The sequence below is a fragment of the Onychostoma macrolepis genome, chromosome 14 (genome assembly GCF_012432095.1).
Source record: "Onychostoma macrolepis isolate SWU-2019 chromosome 14, ASM1243209v1, whole genome shotgun sequence".
Taxonomy (NCBI): domain Eukaryota; kingdom Metazoa; phylum Chordata; class Actinopteri; order Cypriniformes; family Cyprinidae; genus Onychostoma; species Onychostoma macrolepis.
The window spans coordinates 10,363,724-10,390,643 of record NC_081168.1 but is presented as its reverse complement, the minus strand read 5'-3'; the positions used below and the strand labels follow the sequence as shown (position 1 = coordinate 10,390,643).

The window sequence follows — 26,920 nt, the reverse complement described above, 5'->3', positions numbered from 1 at the left end:
TCACAGTGTGGACTTTTCTTCTACTAGGTCTTAACATTGCACATTTATGACTTTTTTGGAGTTTTGTCTCATAATTCTGACATTTTGCAATTGAAATTATATCTCAGATTTGCAAGTTATAAATTCTGAGTTTACATTTCACAATTATTATTATTATTATTTTTTTTTTCTTGTAACTGCAAGTTTATATTCTCAGAGTTTGGACTTTTCTTCCACTACCTCTTAACATCATGCAATTATGATTTTTTTTTTTTTTATCTCATAATTCTGACATTTTGCAATTGAAATTATATCTCAGATTTGCCAGTTATAAATTCTGAGTTTACATTTCACAATTATTATTATTTTTATTTATTTTTTCTTGTAACTGCAAGTTTATGTTCTCAGAGTTTGGACTTTTCCTCCACTAGTTCTTAACATCGCGCAATTATGACTTTTTTTTTAGTTTTTATCTCATAATTCTGACATTTTGCAATTGCAATTTATAAACTCATAATTCTGAGTTTACATCTCGCAATTCAGTTCCCCCCCCCCCATAATTCCATATTATTCTCACACTTCAGACTTTTCTTCTTAACATCTCACAATTCTGACTTGTTTCCCCACAATTGTGAGTTTATATCTCAAATTTACAAGTTATAAACTCCTATTTCTGAGTATATAACTCACAATTCAGGTTTTTATTTATTACATTTTCTTTCTGGTAATTTCAAATTTATATTCTCACAGTTTGGACTTTTCTTCTACTAGGTCTTAACATCGCACAATTATGACTTTTTTGGACTTTTGTCTCATAATTCTGACATTTTGCAACTGAAATTATATCTCGTATTTGCAAGTTATGAATTCTGAGTTTACATTTCACAATTATTATTTTATTTTTATTTTTTCTTGTAACTGTATCTCGCAATTCTGACTTTTCACTTGCAGTTCTGAGTTCAAATCTCGCATTTCTGACTTCTGGCATATAAACTCAGAATTGCAAGAAAAAAGTCGGAATTGTGAGATAAACAGTCACAATTACCTTTTTTTTTAATTATTTGGCAAAAATAAGCTTCCACATGGATGGGTGATACAACAACAGTCATACATGACAATGAGGTTGACAGAACAAAATCACACAAGATGTACAAAAAACTTTTCTCTCCAATATATGTGAAGTGGACTGAGAGAAAGGAAGTTTTTTTTTCCACTAGGAACACCAGTACATACGATCCAGTTTACGGTCCAAATCTCCTCATTCAATAGAACATTCAGGGAATGGAACAGATGGAAGCCAAAAGAAGCGTGCACGGGGACAGACTGAAATGACGGCCGCGTATCCTACCCCCTTAAATTTTTACACTTTCGATCCCATATACGTTGTACCCTTCCTTATAAGTGGCAAAATTCTGTGAATTCTGCGAGGAAGTGGGATTAATATTCTGTGCATTCTTTGCCACCTTCATGCGCTTGGCCTCGGCTCGGGACTTGTAACAGAACTCGACCAAGGCCACCAGCATGGCCAGGCCCAGGCCGCCCACAAGGATGTAGAAGACCCCAGCCACATTGCTCAGGCTGAGAGCGCTGGTCTTCTCCTGTAAATGCATACGAGACACGGGTCAGCGGTCAGGGAAAGTACAGGATCTCAGTAATAAGCATTCAAACTGTATGCATAAATAACATTATATTTAAGTGGAAGTTTTACGTCTATGTGGATACAAATGCACAGCTCAGGACAGTAATGCTAAAACAATAATTGTACTAAGTAGAATGCGCCGCTGGTTAATGTGCCCTTGAAGCGATGCAATGGGGGCATTCAACAATTCTGCTTGAATGGGATGGATTTACTAAAGCCTTTAACATTCGCTTGAAACTTATATACAAAACCAACATTGTGGTTGATAATCATAGCTCTTACATTCCCGTATGCTAATGGCTGTAGTAAACATTATTTCTTTGTTGAATTCACAGTTATAGCAGGGGTTAATGTGCTATGCTTAGCTGTGATATGAATTACGCTTGTCTAAGAAAGCCTACAGGACCATTTAAAGGGATGCTCAAGAGAGAGGCATCTGGATGGAAGGCATAGCATTAGACACAGGGAAGCAGATGACAGGCATAGTAGGTAAAAGGCAAGAGTTTAACACACAAATACACACCTACTAAAAGGTCTTTGGGGAGAGGAGCTGTCATTTAGATATTCTTTTCTAAATATTAGTGTACTGTACTGTGCACAAAATGACCACGCATAAAACACACAACACATATACAGATACAGAGCTAATGTTTGTGAAAATTGACTTTTTTGCACTGCAAAATACCTTAAGGATCTGTTGCCCTGTTTTAACTTGGAATTTTTATTTAAAAATAATGTATAAAGACATTTCATTGTTTAATTAACATTTTAACCACTTTTTTAAAATAATAATAATAATAATAATTTAACCTTTAAAAATGTGTTTTGTTGATTTTTGTTTGTGTAACTGTAAGCAGTTGGGTCGAGTCAGTCATATTAAATATTTTTGACTTGAATACAACCTAAATTAATCTGAATATTCTGATCCATCTAAATAATCTGATCAATCACTAATCTGAATATTGCCCATAGTGGTTGAAGTTGTACTTTGATTATATGGCTATGAAAACAACCTACGCTACGTTGCAAAAATCATTGTTTTATATACCCATATTTTGTTGTATTATAAAAGTGCAAACATGGCAAAGCATGATGTATCAGGTTTCACATACTGTACATATAAATATTTCTGTAAGCATCAACACAAAGCACATCAACACAATACGACAATTGACAAAACACAACCAAACAGCTTAACACACAATGAAACAAAGACGTTTAAGAATCTTGGACACCCTTGTAGATGGTCCTACAAATGACCTGAGAGAAATCATGTTCGTACTTGAACAAATTGAAGTCTTTCGTTGTATGCGCTGGATATGAATGTCTGAGAACTGCTATTCTAAGCTCAGGTCTGTAAGTAATAGCAGGATCTGTGATTCTCAGATTGAGAAGCTGGAAGGAGACCACTTGTTGTGTTACAGATATTACAAAAAGTGCGTATGACTGAAGTGGCATGCATTACTTTTTAATTATCAGTGGATGGTACCAGATATTAGTAGCTCTGCAGGCATTAGTCAAATAATCTCACCAAGGCATCTCATGCTTGTCTGTGCATTGTCTGTCTAATTTTTTTTTTCTTTTTTTTTTTTAGTCATTATTATTTAAATATGGGTAATTCTCACTAATCAAAAGTGTGCTTGATCACATAGAACCTGCAGCGACTAACCTTACTTCCAGAGTCCTTGGCTCCACATTCACCTTTATCGTACCACCATTTGTTTTTCAGCTTGTCTAAGGTGCCTTGCTCACTGAGTTTCAATACTGCAAGGTTTACTGGCGTTCTTCACGTGGGAAATAACATAAATAACATTATCAATGTTATTTTATGTTATTATTACATCACACTGATTCAACTTTCTCTTAGAGTTCACCTTTTCTCTCCTCTTTTCTTTATTGCGGTAGCGATTATGACGTTGATGCGCCATTTGGCCTAAGCAAATGCAAGTTTTGCAGAGCCAAATGTGCATTAACGTATCGCCTGAAGTAAGCAGCAAGGGCAACAGCGATGTGTGCTGCACACGATGACCAATCGCAGAGTTTTGGTGGTTTTGTCTATGTGTGTGTCCTCTAGCAATGGTTAGCAATGCTTAACCTGTCAGTGTTGTGGAAAATGTCCGCCTTTGGACTTTTGGTTCCTGTGCTGTTTTGCTGCTTACTTGAGTGTTGCATTGAGTTACCCATCACTTTGCTCTCTGGGGCTGACCTTGGAATCACCTCCCCCGCTGCCGCACTCTCCCTTGTCGTACCACCATTTGTTTTTCAATTTGTCCAACAGGCCTTGTTCATTCAGTTTTAGTACTGCGAGGTTAACCGCATTTCTTGAAACGATAAAACATAACTTGTAAGACAGGGTGAGCCAACTTAGCAATTGTCAATGGTCCTCTTTCAAACCTGAAGACTGCTTTCCTCTTTTTCAGCATTTTAACATACGTAAGAAGAAATCATGATATCTCCTCCCTTTCGAAATATGAAGCTGTTAGAAGACTAATATCATATATTTGGTGAGTTTAACTGACGAAAGTGGCTCAGAGTGCCGTGAATAGAGAAGTTTAACGCAGTACTCACATCCATAACTAATAGCAGTGGCCTGCAAGTAACATTACTAGAAGAAGGACAGTAGAACAGCAATAAAAGTTGGTTATATCTTCATCATACATAATTCAATCTTCTCCTAAGGCCCACCCACCCACTTCTTAAATCTGTCCAGATTGGTTTCTGTTCACAGGAGGAGGAGAAATTGAATCCCACTAAATGAAGACTGTCTCTAATGAGGCGATATGAAATACATCTCAATCAAATATCAGAATATCTTCAATAAATACATTAACATTGGTAAACCCAAGCAGTGCCACCTGTTACATGAATATGGCTAAATTTGGTTTGATTGGCCAAATTGGAAGTTCAAAGCACATCTTTGTTAATGTTCTTTAACGAAAAATGTGTACTGCAGGGGTTTGGTAAAAAAACATTTCAGAAATCACATTATTACAAATAAGCAAGACAGCAATAATTAATGAATATAGAAAAATGAGAGACATGATAGGAGAGGATATTAGGCAGAACCTTGAAACATTCAAAAGACAAAAAACAAGACACAACTTTTGAAAAAGACAAAATCTTAAAGATATTAATCTATATATTAGCATTATGTTAAACTTGAACAAATTTACTAATATAATATAAAATTTAGAGTAATGAGGTATTTGAATATATAATGTATATAAAATAAGCTTTTCATATATAATTAATATAAGTGTAAATAAGTTATGAATAAATTTTTTTTTTTTTTTTTTTAATATGTAAAAAATCTTCATGATTAATATTTTCCTTAATTTTTTTTTATTATATTTTTTTATCCATTATTTTTTTGGCTCTAATGTATCCGGCTACCACATTTATCTATTTTATACAAACCAGGACACATGAGCACAGCTACATCAGGGTAGGTGGGATACTATAACAACATTGGACACATTGTTATACTATTCCACCCACCTTAATGAGGATCCTTTGGGGGTGGCGATGCCGTAGCCTTTGGAGTCCAGGTTTCCTCCGACCTTCATAGTGTCACAGGGTTTGCGCTGCTCGATGTACTCGTTCATGGTGGACTCCAGCAGGTATGCATACTTCCCCTTGGACTTCCTCACCCGCATTACACCTTCTGCTGTCGTCTTAACAAATACAGAGGGCTCTGCACTTTTCATGTACGTCCACATTTTGTCAAAAAGAGCGATTTTGGAACGCTGAAAAGAAAAAATGCATGGATTAATATAAACTCTTTACAATCTCTCTAACCCAAATTATTTGGTATTTTCAGTTTACTGTAACTACAATAAGCAAAGCATCCTTGGATTTAGCATTTAGGTTCACATTTTATATTAGCCTCTAAAACATTCAACAAAAGTGTGTTATTAATAGTAGTTAAAACCAAATTGCAAATGCAAAATTAAAGAAAAAGTAGGCATATGCATTATAGGGATTACAGTAAGGAAAAAGAGCTTTTACCCTGAAAAACTCTTTTGTTGAACCAGAATCTAAAGTTCCATAAGCAATCTCTGTTTGCTTTGCTAAGTCCTCTGCACTTTCAATTGGAGACACCATCCTCTCCACTGTTAGGAAGGCAGCCAAGTTAGCCGTGTAGGATGAAATTATGATCAGGGTGAAAAACCACCAGACTCCTCCAACTATGCGGCCAGAAAGAGACCTGATGAAAAATGTCCAATGGGAAATATTTGGCATGAAAACATGATCACAGTTAAAAATCTCATTCTTAGCTAACAGGCTTCAATAAAAGCCAAATATATTACATTTAAATGCAACTCCACTGTATTTCTGATACTGAGAAGTCTTGTATGATCTCTAAAAAGATATTTCTGAGCTGGTGACTAAGGACTTTGAAGTCAACATGAAGTCTGAACAGATGTTTCACTAAGGATTTTAAGGTATTTGTGAAAATAGCTGCGAGGCAGAATTTGCTTCGCCTGCTTAGATGAGTCTATCATGCATAACGAATAACGATCATCTAAATATGAAATGTTTTAGTGTAGTATATTTATTCATTTCAGCATAGATATAAATAATAATTCATCTTCATAAATCAATATCTTTTGACCAAAAAAAATAAAAAACCAAGCAAGATCAAGAACAAACCTTGGTGAAATATCACAGCCCTGTCTCATAAAAGCTCCAAGAGAGAACCAAAGGCTGTTGAAAATCCCAAACTCATTGGTTGACTCGTTAGTCTGTATCTGGCCGTCCTCATATTCCTCTGTGTGCCACTCATATGGACTGAAACGACTGACCAGGAAAAGCACCACGCTTACGCCAATGTAGGCAAACACGATACACATCCAGATCTCATAGGCCAGTGGGTCCAGGAATGAGAAAACACCAGGCTTGGATTTCTGAGGCTTCTTGATCATGATGGAGATGCCCAAACTCATGAATGGCTTTGAGAAGTCGATGACTTCTTCTCTGACTAAAGTGATAGTCAGTGGAGCCACTGCTATGTCAGCTTTCTAAAATCAAAGAGATTTAATATTCATTCATCATAGGAAATGCTGATGCTAATAGTTTAGAAGCTACTTATCAATTATGTCCAACTTTGAAGGTTTTAAAAATATACATCTTTCTTACCCCATAAACCAACTCTCCAACCATTCCGTTCCAGATCTTCGTCTCTGCATCTCTGGCTCCATATTTGCCATCTCCTACTATTTTCAGCTGATATTTAAATCCACAGTGTTTTGCTATTTCAGCTGCCAAGTCCACACAGTACCCCTCATATCTTTCATTATCCACAAAAAGGTCAGCATTCTTCTTTAGCATTACATACGGCGCTTCCTGAAAAAGACAGCAGGGACCACCTTGACACCTGCTTTACTACAGAGCACATATTTCAACAATACAGCATAATAGTATGGAAAACCACAAATGAGACCTACTAGAATAGTGGTGACAATGACAGTCTTGTTTTCCAGCCCCATTGTATCATTTGGGAAGAGATCAGACTTTGTCACAACCATTTTGTCAACTTCATTCCAATAGCCAATCTAAAAAAAAAGAGAGGCATTTGTGAGTAACTTGTTACACTTATGATGTGAAATAATAAATGCTGCTTTCCTTTCTATACACTTTTCTTAGAACCAAGCCTTACCTTAACTGGTCCATTGCTTTTCAATTCCATGACATTGACTGTGTAATTCACCCTTTTTCCATATTGGTCAAACTGAATATTACCAGTGAGACCATCAACTCTCACCTGCATGAAAATTATATAACAGATAAGGAAAATCATTTTTGAGGGATTTTCTTTTCTTTTTCAAAAAAAGTTCAAAAATCTAAAATGGCCTCTATCTGGGTTCAAAATCTTATTTAAGCTAAGATTTTATTTTACAAATACTTTAACAACCCAATATAAACAATACAATTACATAGATTTCCTTGTGCTCATTGAGCAGGTTGACATAATGACTTGTCACCTGTTTTAGGGCACGCTCTATCTCCACCCCTTGTGCCCAAGGCACAGCAGGATTGGCCAGGCAGTCTCCATTGTTAGCTCTACGGGAGATGTCAATTCGCTGTTTGTGCAGATAACGGAAGGCCTCAGTCATCACCTGAACTGCGTCATACGTGAGTGCTGAAGTGTACTGGATACAAAGAGAGAGAGAGAGACGGTAAGGAATTAGTTAACAGGGTTGGAGAAGAAAACCAGAAAAATACGTACTGTAAGTGATAATTCTAGCGTTCAATTCAATACGCATTCACCAGAGTAGCACACATGCGCATGGTGCTGCTGACGCAAGAGCCGGTGTTCTGATGTAGAACCCAGATGCGCTGACATTCCTTACTGATATTCTGGGCCTTGAACATGGTAGTTACTTTAGTTGCTGCATTGCTATCTATGCCGGGTCAGGAAGCTCTCGGATTTCATCAAAATACCTAATTTGTGTTCCAAACATGAATGAAAGTCTTACGGGTTTGGAACGACATGAGGGTGAGTAATCAATTACAGAATTTTCATTTTTGAGTGAACTATTCCTCTAACATTTATTTGGTAAAGCTGTCTCAGGAAATAACAGCAGTTAAATGAATTTCATTACGTTTGAATTTGTTTGCTACCGCAATGTACGTTCAATTCAAATTCAGGAATGAACTGTAATTTAAAATGCGTTCTCAATTATAAATTATGCATTTTCAGGATACATTGGTAATGTAAGAATGAAACACTTGATTTCAGTCCCAGGAAATTAAGCACCTACTTAGTCTTTGTAAATTGGTGAGAAGACAGATGAGACTACATTTTATCTGGAGTTGAAAATGACTAACAAGCTTGTCCTGCAAATGGCCTGAACTACACGGGTATTTAAATGAAGGGGTTTTATGTTCATGTAGCAATTACCTGAACATCTCTTTTAATCATAGTTAGTGAAGCTGTCTGAAACAGTAAAAGGGACTGTCTCTCACACACACTCACACTCAGATCTCACCCGTATCTTGCTGTCTGCTCCAGGATATTCTTTTTCCTCCAGGGCTTCCCAGCGCTGGTCAAATTTAGATACCAGAGGGTCATCGAAATCCACAATCTGAAAGCCAGAAACATTGGCTCCACCGTATTGGATTTTTGAAAGATCTCCATCCACAAAACCCTGAAAACATGACATGGTTTTCTCAGCGTTTTCGCACATTTTCAATAAGACATGCTGTTCTTTGGTAGTGTTACATTTTAGATAATTTACCAGGTTTGCTATGATGTAGTGATATCCTTTCACATGCCTGCCAATAGTTATGACCTGCAAAGAGAATAATGAAGCTTATCAAATCAGTGAAATAAAGCTACACTTCATAAATATATTTTAGATAAAGGTAAGAAAATGTGAACTGCTCCACATTGCCAGCCAGAGAGAGACGGGCTGAAATAAAAACAGTCTGAGAGGTTTGTGTGTTGACGGCAAGGTACTTGTGATGTGTTTGTGCAATTGTGTATGTAGATAAAGCTATATTATAGAGCCCAGATTAGCTGCATTGATTCTGGTGGTTGGTTAAACACACTTCTGCAAGCTTTAAATACAAATCAATAGCTCTTCCCTGAGGGTGCAGCGATTGTGAATGAAAAACCTCATGAGGACTTTTCTGCTTTTTCTAATGGTGTCTGTTTGTGCAGCCTAATTAATGATTCATAGTTATGGTGCCCTTAAAATGTACTAAGTTGCTTTAATTGTTATTTTTTATATTGTTATTTAAGTATTATGTAGACTTGTGGTTTATATAAAGATGAAAAAAATTCCTTTTGGATTGTCAAGTTCTTTTTCTTAACATACACTACTTTTTAAAAGGCCCTTACACTCACCAAAGGTGCATTTATTTAATAAAAAATATATTGAAGTATAAATAAAATACTATAAATACTGGGACATATTTTTTACAATTTAAAATAACTGGTGTCTATTTTAATATATTTTAAAATGTAATTTATTATGTGATGAAATGCTGAATTTTAAGCAGTCACTACTCCAGTCTTCAGTGTCACATGATCCTTCAGAAATCAGTTGTGCAGTTGTGCTGGTGTATATATATATATATATATATATATATATATATATAATTTACTGGATTGTTGGTTAATAAAAGTATAAAAAACATCTTGCTGACCCTGAACTATTAAATGATAATGCTTTTTTTTTGCTTTTTTTGTTTGCTTTGATTAGCTTGTTTACATGCAATGTCTGCATTATTTCATCACCCATACAAATGACAAGGACTTAAATTAAATACAGATGCAGCTAAACCAGCTCATATTAGGAGCACATTTTTTGAGCTGAAATATGCATGCTAAGATGACAATGTCATAATGTCGATTACATCAGGGGCCTGTTCTTCGTACGTCGTTTATTACATCTGAGTTGATTTGAAAGATGCCAGATCTTCTGCTTTACATTTTTATGTCAATGTTGTAATTAGCTATTCATTTAATTTTATCTTTGAAGCAAATTTCTTATGTGATAGCATTAATTAAAGTTTCTTAGAGATCCAGTTATCTGCATCTCCTGCGCTCCATCAAGCCACTCCCATAATAGCTGTCGTCACTCAAATTAACGATTCAGAATTTATAGCATGTGTGTAAGACTCTAATACAATTATAAAGTAATTATTTCATCACTGATAAGTCTTTCAATGAGTAAAACTGGCTGTGTCTATACTATTATAGACTACACAACATAGTTATAGGCTATTATATTATTATATTGTTATATTATTTTCAAATTAATTTTTAAACTATTATTATGTTAAATTATTGTCCCTGGACCAGTAGGGTACTCTTTTAATAAAGTAACGCTGGCTGGGATAGATTTTAAGTATCAATTCTGCTTAAAAAGATGCAATCTAATCCTGTTTACATGAAATAAACCTGCTCCCGAGCAGGTTTAAGCTTACGCACCCGTTGCTATGACAGCAAGTTCAGGATGAGCTTCGAAGAACCAAATGATCCCAGATCATGCGAATTCGTCAACAATCAAATCCAGCTAACTGAGTTAACGACATACGAAGAACGGACCCCAGAACTATTCAGTGCATCAGTTGATATGTATACCTGTTCCATGATATCTTTAACTTTGTCCTGCTCACAGTCAAGAATCACTCTCCGCTCCTTCTTGTTTTCTAAGTCCTGAAAGAGTGAGCGATATGCTTCATCCTTCCTCTCGTCCTTCATGTTGCCCACGTTGATGGCGGTCACCTGCCATTTCTTCTCTGCTGCTGTGTCCAGCACAACTTGGAGAGTGGTAAGTCCTGATTATGAGGAAGAGGAACAGATTAGGTTTTTGGAAGATGCTAGGAAGCAATAAAAGCTACAAAGTTAAGCAGCTAGGCTGCTTAAAAACAGTTTTAATAAAGTTACCTCTACAAAGAAATATGCAACATTTCAGATGCTTCACCTTTTGGACTGTTTGGGCTAAGCAACTCATGATATGTTATTTTCTTGTTTCAATTTCTTTGCATGATTTACAGTATACTTCACACCATTTTGAATCACTGGTTGCCAGTTACATCTTTAATAATACTCCATGAAGGATTTGATGCAGATAATAAGACTCTAAAATTGGTATTTTCATTTCTGTCAGTCACAGGGGAGGTAAACAACTAAAACAATCGATTAAGTGTGACAGCATAACAGCTACAGCACTTATTAAGTAAGTCAGTGTGAGTGAGTGTTTGTATCCTAGATATGTGTATTTGATTTTTAAGAATATGAAAACAGTGTGTCTTGTTTCGACAGAGTACATGAATCATGGATAAAATCTCAGGGAGTGCGAGGCACAGTGGGCTCCTGTGTTTAACCTTTGTTAAATGTGTGGCTTAGAGACATGAGGATCAAGGCTTACAGCTATTCTCGGAGATAAGTGATTAAAAGCTCGTTAGTAAGGGCCATTAGTTCTAACAAATGAGATGATAGCATTGAAATGCATTGTTACTCCAGCACACTCCAAAATCACTTCTCAATCTAGGAAATCCTGATGTGGGTCACTTAAAACCTAAGAAGCAAATGAGATGATAGCACTTCTGTTCATTATTGTTCCAGCACACTCCAAAATCACTTCTGAATCTAGGAATGCCCGATGGGTGACAAGAAGCTGAAGATTTAACTATTTGCAGGCAAATCCTGACTCGATAGGAATTTATTTAATTTTATAGCAATTTCCTTAACCATGTTGTGTAAAAAATAGTCATCTGAAATGTAAAAAAGATTTAACCTTGTAACAATTATTTGGGCAAAATGAAAACAACAACAACAGCAACAACAATAATTTTGCATTTGACATCTACACTACCATTCAAAAGTTTGGGTCTGTAATGTTTTTATGCTTTTTAAATAACTATCTTATGCTAAACAGGGTTGCATTTATTTGATTTGATCAAAAATACTGTATAAAACCTAATTTTTTCTATTTTAATTGTTTTAAAATGTCATTTATTCCTGTGATTTATTTTAGCAGTCTTTACTCTAGTCTTAGTTTCACATGATCCTTCGGAAATCATTCTAATATGCTGATTTGCTGCTCAAATAAATAAATAAATAATCATAATAATTTATAAAAAATATCAGTGTTGAAAACAGTTGTGCTGCTTAATTTTTTTTGTGGAAACAGTGATACTTTCCCCCCCAAGATTCTTCAAAAGAACAGCATTAATTAGTTTGTTCGTTCGTTCGTTGGCTTGTTTGTTCGTTCATTCGTTCGTTTGTTGGCTGGTACCTTTACTGTCGTTTTCAGCAGTTATGTGCATCCTTGCTCATTAAAAGAAAAACATCTTTACTGGGTGCAAACTTTTAAACAGTTGTGTATTTGTAGCATGTATTATATTATTTTACGTAGTGCTCCATAATCTTGAAGTGAACCCTTAAAGAATAATGGTTGTGGTTCAATATCTGTCTAATGGTTTCCCAGTACGGGGTCTCCATTATTGAACTGTGATGTCAACTGTATTACATAATCTCATTGTATCTCCATAAACACTACGCAGCTGGATCTTTGTAGATCTTCAGAGGTGTTACACTGATTTAATTAGCCATCCCAATTATGCAGAGGTCATAGATGAGTCTCACAGTGAGGGAGAATTAGTCTTTGTGCACAGCCAGTCCTTTATTGATTATATAAGCCACTTTAAAACAAAGAAAATCACCAAGAGAAGATAAAGTCAAAGGAGATGGGGAGCAATGAAATGCACAAAAAAAGAAATGCACAATCCAGACAAACTTTACTTTTAATCACCTGCTGAAACAGGAATTCTGGTGCTCTAGCATGTTTTCCAGTTGTAAGCATGTTTCTCTTTTGTCATGCACCCGTCCCTGATGACAACACACCTCCTAACAAGCAAGAGAGCATTTGTGAGGCTATATGAGTGTGTCAGCATCGCTCTGGGTCCCCTGTCTCATGCGTTCCAGGACCACGGACAGCGACACGCCAGATCCACATGGGCAGCAGGAAGGGTGATGAAATGACCCTCAGCTACAGTCACTTCACTGCTCATCAGCATCCAGTGTACCAGGTGAGTGATGAAGAAAGTATCTAAAACGATCAACTGTCATGCAGAAAGCACCCAACTGGCTGTAAGAATCCATCACATCTTCACATCCACGCCACTGAAACACTAAACTGGAACCTTCACATAATTTATATAAGCACAACAACTACCACCCTGGCCACCAGCCACTTTCACTTCCACGCTCTGTGGTTTAAAAATAAAAGCTTTTCTGGGACAATAAATTATGAATTTGTTTCCTGCTTAAGTGCAAAATATCAAGCTTGAATAAACTCTTTATTTAACCCATCAGCCATTTCTTTACTAAAACATGCGCAATATATTTAATGCAGCAACAAGTGTGTATACCTCTATCTGTGAAGGTTATCCGGGCTAAAAAATGCAGTGGTGTGTGATGGACTTGAAGAAATGAATGAAATGAAGAGAAAAAGTCACTTCTCTGTATTTTTATTTTTTATTTATTTTTTTTAATGTCTAATATAAATTCATATTCCAGTGTGATTTGATAATATGTTTTTTTTGTTTTTTTTTTCAAATAAAATTTTTTATTACTTTCATTCAGCAAGGACATTAAACTGATCAAAAGTGACAATAAAGACAGCATTATTTATATTTCAAATAAATGTTCTTGGAAACAAAACTAAACTAAACTAAACTAAATTAAGAATCCTAAACAAATATCCACAAAAATATTAAGCAGAATAACTGCTTTCAAAAATGATAATAATAACAAATGTTTCTTGAGCACCAAATTAGCATATTAAAATGATTTCTGAAGGATAATGTGACACTGAAGACATGAGTAATGGCTGCTGAAATTTCAGCATTGCCATCATAGGAATAAATTACATTTTCAAATATATTAGAAAACAGTTATTTTAAATTGTAATAATATTTCACAATATTACAGTTCTTATTGTGTTTTTGATCAAATAAATGCAGCCTTTTTTAATTTTTTTATTATTATAAGAAGCATTTTCAAAGTTATGTTTTTTTATATATATATAAAATGTGAAAAATGTAAATAAATCAATAAATAAATACTCTAAAAAGCTTCTATTATTCATAATTACCTTCTTTTAGACTATTATTCAACAAATCTTTGGTAAATACCACAAGTGTAATGAAGGTTGCAAACATAGATGTACCAATGAAAAATGGCTTACTTACAAGTCATCGTTTTAACCGAGTCATTTTTAAGTATATTCAATTTAGACATGACTGAAAGTGATGATATCTAAGTGTGTTGTTTAATAATGACATTGCTGCCTTTTGTAGAACTGCTTAAGCTGAACTGAATTTCACACTGCTATTGAACACTGAACTGAATCAACCACAGCATGTAAATCATCTGTAAATATACAGTATATTACGTATCCTATAAGATGCAGTGCACATCCTATTACATACCTTAAATCCTCCACATTATTTGCACAAATGGAGGACTGGAGGAATGCTGGATGTGGCATTAAGTTTGCATTTATGACTGATCTCACCAGTGAAATATATCATGACCACAGGCGCTGTGTGCTGCTGCTCTCACACAGTAACACCGACACATTAATAACACACACAGCAAAATGGTTACCATGGGAATGCAGCGTCGATCGACCTAATTAGTATGACGAGTGATGTAAACGTGTGTGTCAAGGTGCATATTTCATCCCACATACACAACTACACAAGTCTGAAATATAGTGCAGATTCAGCTCGCAAAACAAAAGCAAACAGTCACAAAGGCATACAAGAAAATGCACACACAAAGAGGATTTTTGGGAACATTGGGTTATGTATACATAATTAATATTCATAAATGATAAATGACACATTGTGTGCATACTGATCTTCATCACAAGAAAGTTAAAGTAGCAACCTCACAGTTAATAAAACATCGCCATTACAGACATTTACGACACCACGGTCCTCAGAGACTCGCGTCAACCGTTCTCATTTGTGCACAGCTCTCAACCTCCGCAACCATCAAAGAAAGCGAGAATTGGAGGGTGACATAGAGGAAAATGAGTGAGACAGAAAGGGAGATTGAAAAAAATGGAGAGTGAGAGACACAGACGAGCTTGAGGCAAATACAAAGCTGCGAAGCAAAGGCCAATGGGTCCAACAAACACAAAATGAACCTTTAATAATGCTGGATCCTGCTCACTCCAGCTCAAGGTGCAAAATAAACCTGTAGATATGCCTTTTGACAGGCTAATATCCTTAATTATGAATATTCTGAATGCAACAGCCATAATCTTATCTGTAGCATCAAATATTGTCAATTGCTTTTATATAGCATCATACTACTGTGTGAGTTATAATACTGTCCCAAGCACTGCATTTTAACGATGCCCCATGCTGAACCAGCCCCATGCACCACCTTTAAGTGATGAGATGCTTTACTCATATTTATTTTAAAATGCTAAAGGAATGGCTTCATCCAAAAGTGATGATTTGGGCTAAACAACAAACCAGCTGATGTGCCTGAAAGCCCTCCCACTGGCAAAACACAAATGGAATCCTGTTTAAAAGTAAATCTGTTATTTTTCCTCAGCTCACACATGTCATGTTTATATGGTGTTGAATAATGTAGTGCAGTGCCTTACCTCGGTCGCTGTCGTACAGGTAGGCAAACTTGTCCCATTTGTAGTACTCAATGAGACTCAGGAGAGGCCCTTTGATGTCTGGTCGCATCTGGATGATAAACTGCTGATTTCCGTCCAAGGGAAAGCTTGGTGTGATGAAGGAGACGTGCAGTGTCCCGCAGAATGACGTTATTGTGTTCACTGACTTCTTGTCATAAAATCCAAAGATAGCATAAACTCCTCTTGAGAACTGAGAACAGACTGAAAAAAAGAGAGAATCAATTAGAATCTGATAGAAAAGTAACACATTATGAGAGTCTCGCACAAACAATAGGATCTCATTTGTAAAGATCTTTCCTTCCCCTAATGAAAAAAAAAAAAAAACTAAAATGTATTTGAAAGTATACTACAAATACATGCACATATTTTATGTGCTTAATAAAAATACCCTGCAATTGTACTTCTGGTATACTAAATAGGTATAAAGTCTGCTAAATTGGAAAAACTAACTTTGTACTTAATGCACTTTAATTGTGTGGAAGTAGGGCTGAGGTCCAACTATACTTACTGTAAGTATATTTGACTGTGCTAAAGTGGAACTCTTGCAAGTATACTTTAGGTACACTTTAAATATGTTGCATTTAAAGACTGATTATTATACAAAGATCATACTTAATAGTGATATTAAAACACATTTTAGGCATACTATTAAAAAGTGTATTGTGCAATAAAGAAATACTCCAAATTTTTAAATCAGAAAGTCTTAAGTGATATGTCAATAAATATGTTAATGAGTTTCGAGTATACTTAGTATGAAATAAATGTTTTATTTATTTATTCTTTTACTAGGGTATTTCCTCAAAATCTCTGAGACTCATGCAAAGTCATTACAAAGTGATGCTTATTAAGTAAAATGTTATCAAGAAGTTTGTGAAATTAGATTTTTTTAAAAATCTCAAAATAATACTTTGGGCAGGGCTCACAAAATCGCTAGCCCAACGTCCCGGGGCTATTGTGTTTTCCAGTCGGGCTACCAAAATGTATCACAGCCCTTGTACCAAGGATTGTGAAATTTTGCGAGCCCTGTTGGGGAAAAAAAGCTATATTAAATAGTAAAATAAAATAAACATTAAATGTAACGTTCATGTATATGCTTTTATACATCAATTACAATTTTTTAAATTACATTATTATATTGTTATATTATTTTAATTACCAAAAACCTGAAAGAGTCATTAGACATGTCTTTTTTATCATAAAAATTTAGATACAATAAGAAAAGACAATGCAGAAAAATATAATCTACTTTGGATCCACTATTTTTTTCAATGATGTCTGATGGGCTGATGAAATTAATTCTACTTTGGAAGACTGCAAACTTCTTTGTTCCTATATAATGTGAAGTCAGCAGAAGTAAAATATGACGATTATTACTGAGGGATGACATAATCAAATGTATTGATGAAATATGCTTGCTGAACAAATTATGATTTTATGATTGATCATAGTTAAATTAGTAAATTAAAAACCCATGAAAAAAAATTACAGAGGGTGGTACTAACAATTTTTTTTATTTATTTTTTTTATCACTGCCATCTTGGTCCTGTTGTCTGGTCAAAGCCACAGGAGTATATGAGCAAAAGCAACAGTATTACTAGTATTAAGGGATGTTTGCTGGCACCTAATGCGTCTTTGTGTCACTCATGCTGTGCATCCTCATAAATCACACCAAGACAAATGTAGCTGCAAAAGACTGTAAGTACAGTGCGTCCTCATGTTCCTGAGATGGTATAACATACTGTAACTGGGCCACCTCTATATCAATGACCATCTGGCTCTGAGCCTCTGGAATATTTTCCCTTCCCCCACTTCCTCCACCCACGATAACAGCTCTATTTTTGTTACCACCCCCAACCCGGACTGTCGCTATTTCCCAAGACACCTTTCTGCCTGTCACCTCCATGTATACATTTTATACAATGGACACTTCTCCATGGCATGTGACAGATCATAAAGCAAAAGTACACAGCTGCTCTTAGACCTGTCCTTAATGAGTGTGTTGCTCAGCACTATCAGCCAATGAACTAGGTCAAGCAGCAAAGTTTAAACCATTTATGAACATAAAACATTCTTATATCTAACCAGTTTCAACATTTGCATTGATCTAGCAATCAGAGGGGCAAGAAGAGGTCAGGTCATCTGATGGGTCAGGGCAGGTCATCTGGTAAATGGTTGCTGAATCAACAAAATGTGGCATGCCAGTGCTGGTACAAGCATATGAAGCAAAATTTTATAAATAGTCAATGCAAATGTCATCCACAAGACATGCTTTTAATATTCCACATAAACTCCATGAATACATTTTTTCAAATTGCCAGCTGTATTACAACAAAATAGGTGAGAAAGGATGCCAAGTACAGATAAAAAATGCACTATCAAATTGCCTTTCCTCAGGCTATTACTGTATAAAAGTAATGGGACTGTTTCTTTATAATGCTGCCAATTATTGCTTGCAGTCGACCTCAATACATTCTGAGTTATACTTCGATTAGGGGAACTGTTCCATTCCCTAGTATGAATTATATATGAATTGTAGTTTTAAAGGGCAGATTATAATAGCCTCAAAATTACGTCTCTTTAATTACTATTTCCTCTATTATAAATTTATAAAAAGCATTAAAACCAGAGACGTACAACCTTGCATTTTTTCCTAAGAACTTTCTAAATTATATTTTCACTGCATTTACTATTTGAGAGAACAACTAAAAGTAATAATATTAATTAGAAAATATAATAATACAAAATAAATTTTTGAAATGCACATCTCTAGCAGGGAAGTGAAGTAGAGAGCAAAGTAATTAATTAAGTTTTTGCATCACTATTGTAAGAGCAGTTGTTTAGGTGTCATTGCCAAGGTGTTCCGATTTATTTTATTATTATTATTATCTTAAAGTGAAGTTTCTTTTTTAGATTTTAAGTATTTATAGTGCCTCTATAATTGAAGAATCCCCTATATAACCCATTTCTCAATGTGTGCTATGTAATGAACACAATCTTGAGACTTTGTATGTTTGTATGGCCCAGTCAATCAAGTGTGAAAGAACAGTAGATGTACGTCTTATTAAAGTCTTTTAATCAAGAGCACCGCCACGATATACAGAGAGCGAACGAGACTCGGGAAGCCATTAATGACACTGTCACATATGACTGCTTTTCAATAGCATAGAGTCATTAGCATACAGAAACAACCCTAACAAGTGGAGTGTGTGGATAAATTACTTCATGCTGTTAATAGCTAATGCTTCCGAACTCTGCTTATTTATTTCATTTCTTGTCATTATTACTTTTACATTTCATCGAAGAAACACAAAGACTGTCATAAAGCCTGAAAGGCTATAGCTATATACGTTCTGTCTATTCAAATCTCTATATTCTCTAAAATGCTGCCTGAAAGAACAAAGACTGCATGGTGTAGTTGGAAATTATTTTTATCTAATTCTGCCAAGGAACAAGTATTATGTCACACTAGTTAGTTCTTACATGAACAGTTTGTTCACCCCAAGACATTGCAAACTCATACTCAGACAATTCACAGTGTCCAGGGTAGGGCTGCAACAGAAATTCACAGGTTCTTAAATTTGACTGTAAAATCCACATTAGAGGATTTGTAACTCATGGCTAGCTTGTAACTAACGCTTCGGTTGCAGTTGCACCATTGGTTTGTGAGGCAGAATGTACCTAGAGGCTCGTAAGCTCTCCAGAAAGTAAAGCATAGCCTTATTAGGTTTACTTTAAACAACCGACAGCCTTAAAATTTGTGACAAGAAGCTGTGTTGCCTTGAATTTCAGTTTTGGTTGATTCTAACTTATGTTGCCTCACGTAACTTATGATAAAAACAAGTTTCCCATGAAATACAATACTTAATCATGAAATAAGTTAAAAAGAATTTTTATATGTAACATTCAGAAACAGTATTTTACAGTAATATCAATAAATAAATACTGACACACACACACACACACACACAAAAACATCACATTTATTCATTATGATTAATTTTATTTGACATGCACTTGGAGGTGTGCTCTTTAGATTTTAGATGCTAACAAGTCATTCATTCACTAAATGTTCTCTTTCTTAAAATTAGTGTAAATGTCATGTCAACATCATCATATATGCCTAAAGAATTTAAATTTGTCAGGTAAAACACGACTTTATTAATGAAATGATTCAATTAATCTGCTGCTTTAATCTCTACCATTAATCATGGTCAGAAGTGTCTGTAAATATTTTGTTTATACATAGAGTTAGGTTTCAAGTAAATGATGGTGCAATAAAAAAATAAGTAGATATAGTGCACATTTACGCTGCAACTAGGATAAGTTGTAACTTATGCACAGGCCCAGGGTCTGTAGAGACAAAAAATACCACCATAAAAGTACTATTATTGTTGTTTTTTGTCTTTTTGGGAGTTTGACAGCCCTGGTCACTATAAACCATTGTTGTATGACAAGAGTTGCGTAATAATTCTAAAAAAAAAAAAAAAATCTACTTTCATGTCCCACAGAAAAAAAAGAAATAAAAGCAGCAAATGGGGTCAGAACAACGTGAATGTGAACAAAATAATGACAGAATTTCTGAGTTTTTGTACTCAAGCTTTGGGCACAGAAATTAGTGTGTCTGCTATGAAGATTACGATGGTCCAAACCTTGGATAAAGCTCTATATGGGCTCACCGGGCCTGATCATAGAGCTGATATTAAATGTGTCCTGGTGTAATGAAAGCAAGGTAACCTTCAGAGAGAGAGAGAGAGCAAGATGAGAGAGCGAGAGAGCAGAACGCCTGTAGTGGTATATTTAGCTGTCCTCATTAGTTGGCCTTATTTTCTTGTGTCTGACACATTCTGTTCTATAGGGCTTCCATTTCCTGGACCTGCGATCAAGTCTGCTTTCAAAATGTGTTCCTTGATGGACTTGTAGCTGGCTAAGTACACTTTAGTATACATTGTAGTATTGAATGCACTATTTACTTTGATTAAACAATTACATTAACTAATTACATTAATTGGCACAATATTGTGGAATATGTTACACACAAGCACAAATCAATTGTTTACATTGATGAATTGCATTTCACGAGTTCGCCTGCCCATTCAGCCCTGCCGGATAATGGTAAACAAACTTGGCTTGCTGTCCGTGAAGGAGGCTCAAACCCGAGGCTCAGCTCAAGCTCTGAGTAAGACCCCCCCTATGATGATACGGTGTGGATGAAAGAGAAGGGATGTAAAGGAGGAGAAGGGGTGGTGGAATTGTCGCTGGAACGGACCAATGACTGCTGCTTATATACGGTCATAGCAGTGATTGACAGGACTGGATGATTAGGCTCCTCCCGAACCTGCGTTTGGAAACTTCATATAGGTGCCACACGAAAGCATTATACTCCTCTATAAGTCCTCATTATCATTTCTAATTAGTTGTTTATTCATTTGATCATTTGTTTGTTTATACTGAGAGCGTGCACAGTAAGTCTAATTAAATGTTGATTTGTTAGCATGATAATTTTTAGTGTTCCTCCTCCTCTTATGTGTTGACATATTAATGTATTGCATATGCCACCTTATCGCTGCTTGCCAAACCATTTCATAGGGTTCGTGCTGTTTGCAAACAGAATTGTGGTTGCTTTTTTAAGGTCTGCAGTACATTACTCCGTCACTTTTCACAGTATGATGTGCTGAGGATTTGAATGCTGGTTTTGGTCAGGTTTAATAGGCTCTGGCTGTTATGGTCTGGTTCTGTATGTGTTTAAGTCCGTATGGGTCTCTGCATATAAAAGCAAGTTTATGTGAGCAGACATGTCTGAGCGGACACATTCCTGCCATTGGTTTAAGAGGAGCATTGTGGGATGGTTGTGGTTCTCACAGTCTCTTCCTGCAGCTGCTCCATGGAAACACAGAGAGCCTCAGTCCCCTGCAACCCTCTTGTTTACAGAGACCGGATAGAGGCATGCTAAAAAGATAGGGGGAGGTAAAACAGACAAAAGCCTGACCTTTGAAACCTGACCTAAAAATCAGATTTTAAACACATGGGGCAAAAGTTCAAACGAAACATGTTTCAAAACATAATCATGTCATCTGGAAATGGAGAGTGATTTTTTGATTCAAAACACAGTGTTCTCTATAAAATTAACAAATGATAATGCATGTAATTGTTGATGTGAAACTATTTTCTCCTATCTGAGATATCTTAAAAAGATTATACCAATCTGACACAGCAATACTGGCTCAACCAATAGTGTTTATTTGGGGCGGGGCTACCTGTGTGTTCAGCCAATGGCAGACAGGGGGAGTGTTTCAGAAACCTGACTGAAAAGGGTCTTTACTCTGATTTTTTATTTCCCACTTCCATTTGGTGACACCAGTGGAGCAATTGCACACGTCTTAAATCGTCTCTTTTTTAGTCTCCTCAGGACAATTTAAAATAAGGAACATTTTTGTGAGAAAGAACTCATTATGCTTTTATTAAACTTTTAAAGTTTATTAAACATTAATGTAAAAGTACCACCTTCAGGCTGAAAATAGTTTTCTGTATTCTTAAATTATATTATTTTCTTTATGGGAACAATCACTCTTTTGGATCAATGATCCAGAAATATTATAGCAAAAATTAAATTTAAATATTGTGGTGGTGTCACACTTCAAGGGAAGCACGGGAACCAGGAACGAGGAGACAAGGAATTCACAAAAGGAGAGTATTTAATACAAACGGGAATAAATATCACAGTCAGGGTAGACACTCAAAGACCGACAAACATGAACTGAATGGACTGGGGTTTATAATGACAGGATAATGAGGGAACTAAGGGGACACACCTGGAATCAAATTAACAATCAAGACAGGGGAAAAACTGGGTCACAGGGAACACATGGGGAGCAAAAACACAACAAAACAGTCCAGGGGCGTGACATTACTCCCTCCTCCCGGAAGGTACGTCCTCGCACCATGGAACAACAGGGGTGGGGAACGGGTGGGAACAAAGGCGGAGGCTCAGGAGGAGGACGGACACCTCGGAGGAGGCTGGCTGACAGAGACCAGGGAGGTGACGACGGAGGGAGGAGCCAGGGAGGAGACAGGAGGGACCCGGAGCAGGAGGAGCCTGGCAGGACCCAGGCCACAGTCATGATGATGGCCCACGGTGGAGCCGACGGAGGGAGGAGCCATGGAGGAGGCATGGCCGCTGACTCCAGGGGGCCGACCAACGGCGGCGGAGCAGGTGGTGGAGGAGCCCGAGGCGGAGACGGAGAGCCGACGAGCCAGGGGGATGCCGAGGATCCGGGAGGCCAAGGTGGAGCCGAGTGCTCTGGCGACTGAGGCGAAGGCGGAGCTCCGGAGATCCGCGGCGGGCAGGCGACTGAGACCAAGGTAGAGCTGGCGGGAGGAAGGAGCCCAACTGAGCCGGTGGGACAGAGCGACGAGGTGCAGCCGGAGGAGCGGAGTCCTGAGGCGATGGCGGGTCGACGCCCGACCAAGGCGGAGCCGGAGGGACGAGGGAGCCCAGTGGAGCTGGAGGATCGACGGGTGGCGGTGGAGGCGAGGGAGCTAGGAGCCGAGGTGGAGCCGCTGGGTCAACGAGCCGAGGCGGAGTCTGGGCCGAGGAGGCGGAGGTGAGGGATACTCCAGCCCTGGCGACGCTGGAGGATGGCAGTCCCATGGGGCTCGCACCGCATTGATGGTGGGCTGAGGGCGAGCAGAGGGGCTGCCAGACGACAGCGGTGGAGGAGGCTGGAAGGCATTTTCGAGGAGCGGGCACTGGAGGGCATTTTTGAGGAGCGGGCACAGGAGGATCTGAAGCCCCCTCAGGGCTGAACAAGGGAACCAAGGACGAAGGAGGGCTGGACGGGACCAGCGGGGACGACGGAGAGAGGAGAGGGGGCAGTTCAACTTCCAGTTCAGTTTCCCAGTCAATCAAATCCTCCTCCATGTCCAGCAGCCCCAGATGGATAATCAGCTCACCCTCAGCCACGGTGCAGGGGGCGGAGCTCCACTCCACGCTCACACCGGCTCTCACACCTGATCTGACGGGTTGGGCTCAACTTCCGGGACGATCTTCTGCTCAGTCGCTCGGCTTCGCACTGGCTCACAGATCGCGGCGGGAAATGGCTCTCCTTCATCGGTGGGCTCGGGCTGATGCTCCGCACCATGGGGAGATGGTGGGCTGGGCTCTGGGTCTGGAGTGGATCTGGCGAGATCATCCTCGGGAGAGATGGTGAGGGGTGATCCATTTCTCACCAGAATCCACTCCACGAAGGCGGCAAAATCCTATCGAGGACCATCCTCGGATGACAGCACTGCATGCCGTATTCAAACTTGCGTTGTAGAAAGAGCAGAGCGCGTCGTCCGGGTAGCTGGTGGCATTAGCTAGAAACAGGAACAGTCTAGTATGGTCCTCGAGAGATCGTTCTCCCTGCTCCAGCAGGAGGAGGAGGAATTCGGGCCGGACGAGGGGATCCATGGGGACACAAATGGAAAAAAAACACTGAGATAAAAACAAGGAAACAAAACGGAGGGAAAAACATGGAGGTTACTGTATTGGTTCGGCCTTTCTGTCACACTTCAAGGGAAGCACAGGAACCAGGAATAAGGAGACGAGGAATTCACAAAAGGAGAGTATTTAATACAAATGGGAACACAGATCACAGGCAGGGTAGACACTCAAAGACCAACAAACATGAACTGAATGGACTGGGGTTTATAATGACAGGATAACGAGGGAACTAAGGGGACACACCTGGAATCAAATTAACAATCAAGACAGGGGAAAAACTGGGTCACAGGGAACACATGGGGAGCAAAAACACAACAAAACAGTCCAGGGGCATGACAGGTGGTTACAATCCTGTTTTTATTTCTATTTATTTGTACTGTGCAAACCAGTGTTATTTTGACATTATTATTGCATTGGTAACACTTTAGTATAGGAATCAATTCTCAGTATTAACTAGATGCTTATTAGCATGCCTGTTGCCATATTGGCTGTTCAAAGCACATATTCTGCATGACCTTATTCTACATCCCTCATCCTACCCAATACCTAAACTTAACAACTACCTTACTAACTATTAATAAGCAGCAAATTAGCAATTTATTGAGGCAAAAGTTGTAGTTATTGGTTTGTTAATGGCGAGAATTAGACATTAAAATAAAGTGACCATTGCACTTATTAATATTTTGAAATAGCTTTTATATCATTTTATATTAATTAATTAATTTATATATATATATATATATATATATATATATATATATATATATATATTCGTGTTGTCACGGTACCAAAATTTCAGTATTCGGTACCGATACCAGTGAAAATGGTTCTCGGTACCAATTTCGTACCACATGCTAATTAAAAACACACTATTTTTAATAATAGTCAAACAAAAATAAAATTTACAAAAATCAATGCCATTCTTCATACTTATTTAAATTGTGTTTCAAGTTTTTCTGCAAGTAATAAAAGTATGAAAAACAGTAAACAGTAAAGTTTCACCCAAATTTAATTTGTCTTTTAATTAATGAAATTTAAACATTTTATTTTTGGGTAAATAAAGGGGATTTACTATTAAAATTAAAATATGGAAGAAATATTGTGTGATTATTTCTTTAAAAATATATATATATATATATATTATCAACAGTAGTAATAGTATCACATACATTCTACTAAATAATAGTAATATATTTTTGGCACAATGTCTTTAAAGATAAACTTTTATTTTGACGGGTTGCCGTGAATACCTTTAAATTTCTGTGTGTAGCTATATGATATGAAGCTGGTTTTACTCAAATGGAACGGTAGAATACTCGTGAAGGGACTCTCAGAGCAGTTCTGTAGATGTTGTTTATGTATTTATGTCCTCATTGAGACGGCAGATGCTGAAATCACCGCGAGCGTCGCGCACTTCAGTGTAAAAAAAAAAAAAAAACGCGCGTCTCTGCCATTCATTCATACATTCACACACACACACACACACAGACTCGCAGAACATGCGGGATTCATATCTGAATCGACTTTTGCGGCTTAATATTTACAGATACTAGTCCATGTCGCGATTTGATTAAAGTGTGACGACCTACTTTTGATTAATTCATCCAAACTTTGACAAATTCCGTGACATTCCGTGCTAAACTGTAAACTCCGTTTTTATAACTGGATTCCGAGATTCCGTCCGCGTTTTCTGCATCGCGGAAATCATCGGGCCGTACGCGTCAAGAACCGGGTTGACCTGGTACTCGGTACCACCGGTACTTAAAAAAACCTGGTACCGTGACGTTTTCACTTTTTTAGTACCGACTTGGTACCGAAGTACCGGGTCTTTTGACAACACTAATATATATATATATATATATATATATATATATATATAAAGCAATTTTGACGTGCTTTTGGGTTTAGATTAAATTATTTTATTTCAGGTAGTTGCCGAAACAGCATTTCTATTTTATTTTTTTTAAATACATTTTAAGTTTTTATTTTTCATGTAATATTTACATTTATTTTATTTCAACTTTATTCAGTTCATGAAAATGAATGCTGATGCCAACTGTCTAAACCTGATTTTTTTTAAATTAATTTTATTTATTTATTTTTTGTCATTTTGCTGTTCCGTATATGCACAATCAAAGAATTCAGGCACAAATAAAAGCCTGAATGCAGAGCAGGTGCGTGTGACAAAAACAGGCAACGAAGAAATTCTGCAAATGGCTGGATGAAGAGAGTGCAGTGCACTGATGTGTCTCAGCATCTAATAAGGTTCTGTAAGTAGCTCGGAGTCGGAGTCCAGTATAATAAACACATGAGACTTGATGTTTGCTCATTATTGACGTGCTGTTGCCATAGCAACAGCAACAGCCAGACACTCAATGGTGCAAGAAGGAAAGCTGAATGTTTCAAAGGCTGCAAAACAAACTTGAAGAATGATTAAGGGAATAGATTAGTAAAACATGAATTGATTAAAATCATTTGGTTTTAAAACACACCTTACAGCCAGTGGGGAAATCATTTGCAAAGACTACTACTCTACTACTTATATAAAATTACCTGTGTATTATAAAAAATAAATAAAAATAAAAATCATCCATGTTCAATAAGCAGTTACATTTATTATGTATTATTCCGCCGATA

At 37.1% G+C, this 26,920-nt stretch overlaps 1 protein-coding gene across 10 annotated transcripts in view; it reads right to left on the bottom strand.

Annotated features, from left to right (window-relative positions):
- Window positions 1-26,920, bottom strand: part of gria2b (glutamate receptor, ionotropic, AMPA 2b) — a 38,334-nt gene that overhangs the window by 2,269 nt on the left and 9,145 nt on the right. For 2 of the 10 annotated variants that reach the window (XM_058797692.1, XM_058797696.1), the window contains exons 3-15: window positions 15,763-16,002; window positions 10,713-10,909; window positions 8,860-8,913; window positions 8,611-8,769; window positions 7,603-7,770; window positions 7,278-7,382; window positions 7,066-7,173; window positions 6,758-6,964; window positions 6,272-6,639; window positions 5,627-5,825; window positions 5,117-5,364; window positions 3,825-3,939; window positions 1,443-1,577 (exon numbers count right to left, since the gene is read on the bottom strand). In XM_058797692.1, coding sequence (XP_058653675.1) covers window positions 1,443-1,577; window positions 3,825-3,939; window positions 5,117-5,364; window positions 5,627-5,825; window positions 6,272-6,639; window positions 6,758-6,964; window positions 7,066-7,173; window positions 7,278-7,382; window positions 7,603-7,770; window positions 8,611-8,769; window positions 8,860-8,913; window positions 10,713-10,909; window positions 15,763-16,002 — 2,303 coding nt within the window. Of the gene's footprint in view, window positions 1-1,327; window positions 1,578-3,232; window positions 3,403-3,824; window positions 3,940-5,116; window positions 5,365-5,626; window positions 5,826-6,271; window positions 6,640-6,757; window positions 6,965-7,065; window positions 7,174-7,277; window positions 7,383-7,602; window positions 7,771-8,610; window positions 8,770-8,859; window positions 8,914-10,712; window positions 10,910-15,762; window positions 16,003-26,920 lie in introns of those variants that run through there. The other 8 variants (XM_058797693.1, XM_058797695.1, XR_009274133.1 and 5 more) reach the window with 7 other exon arrangements.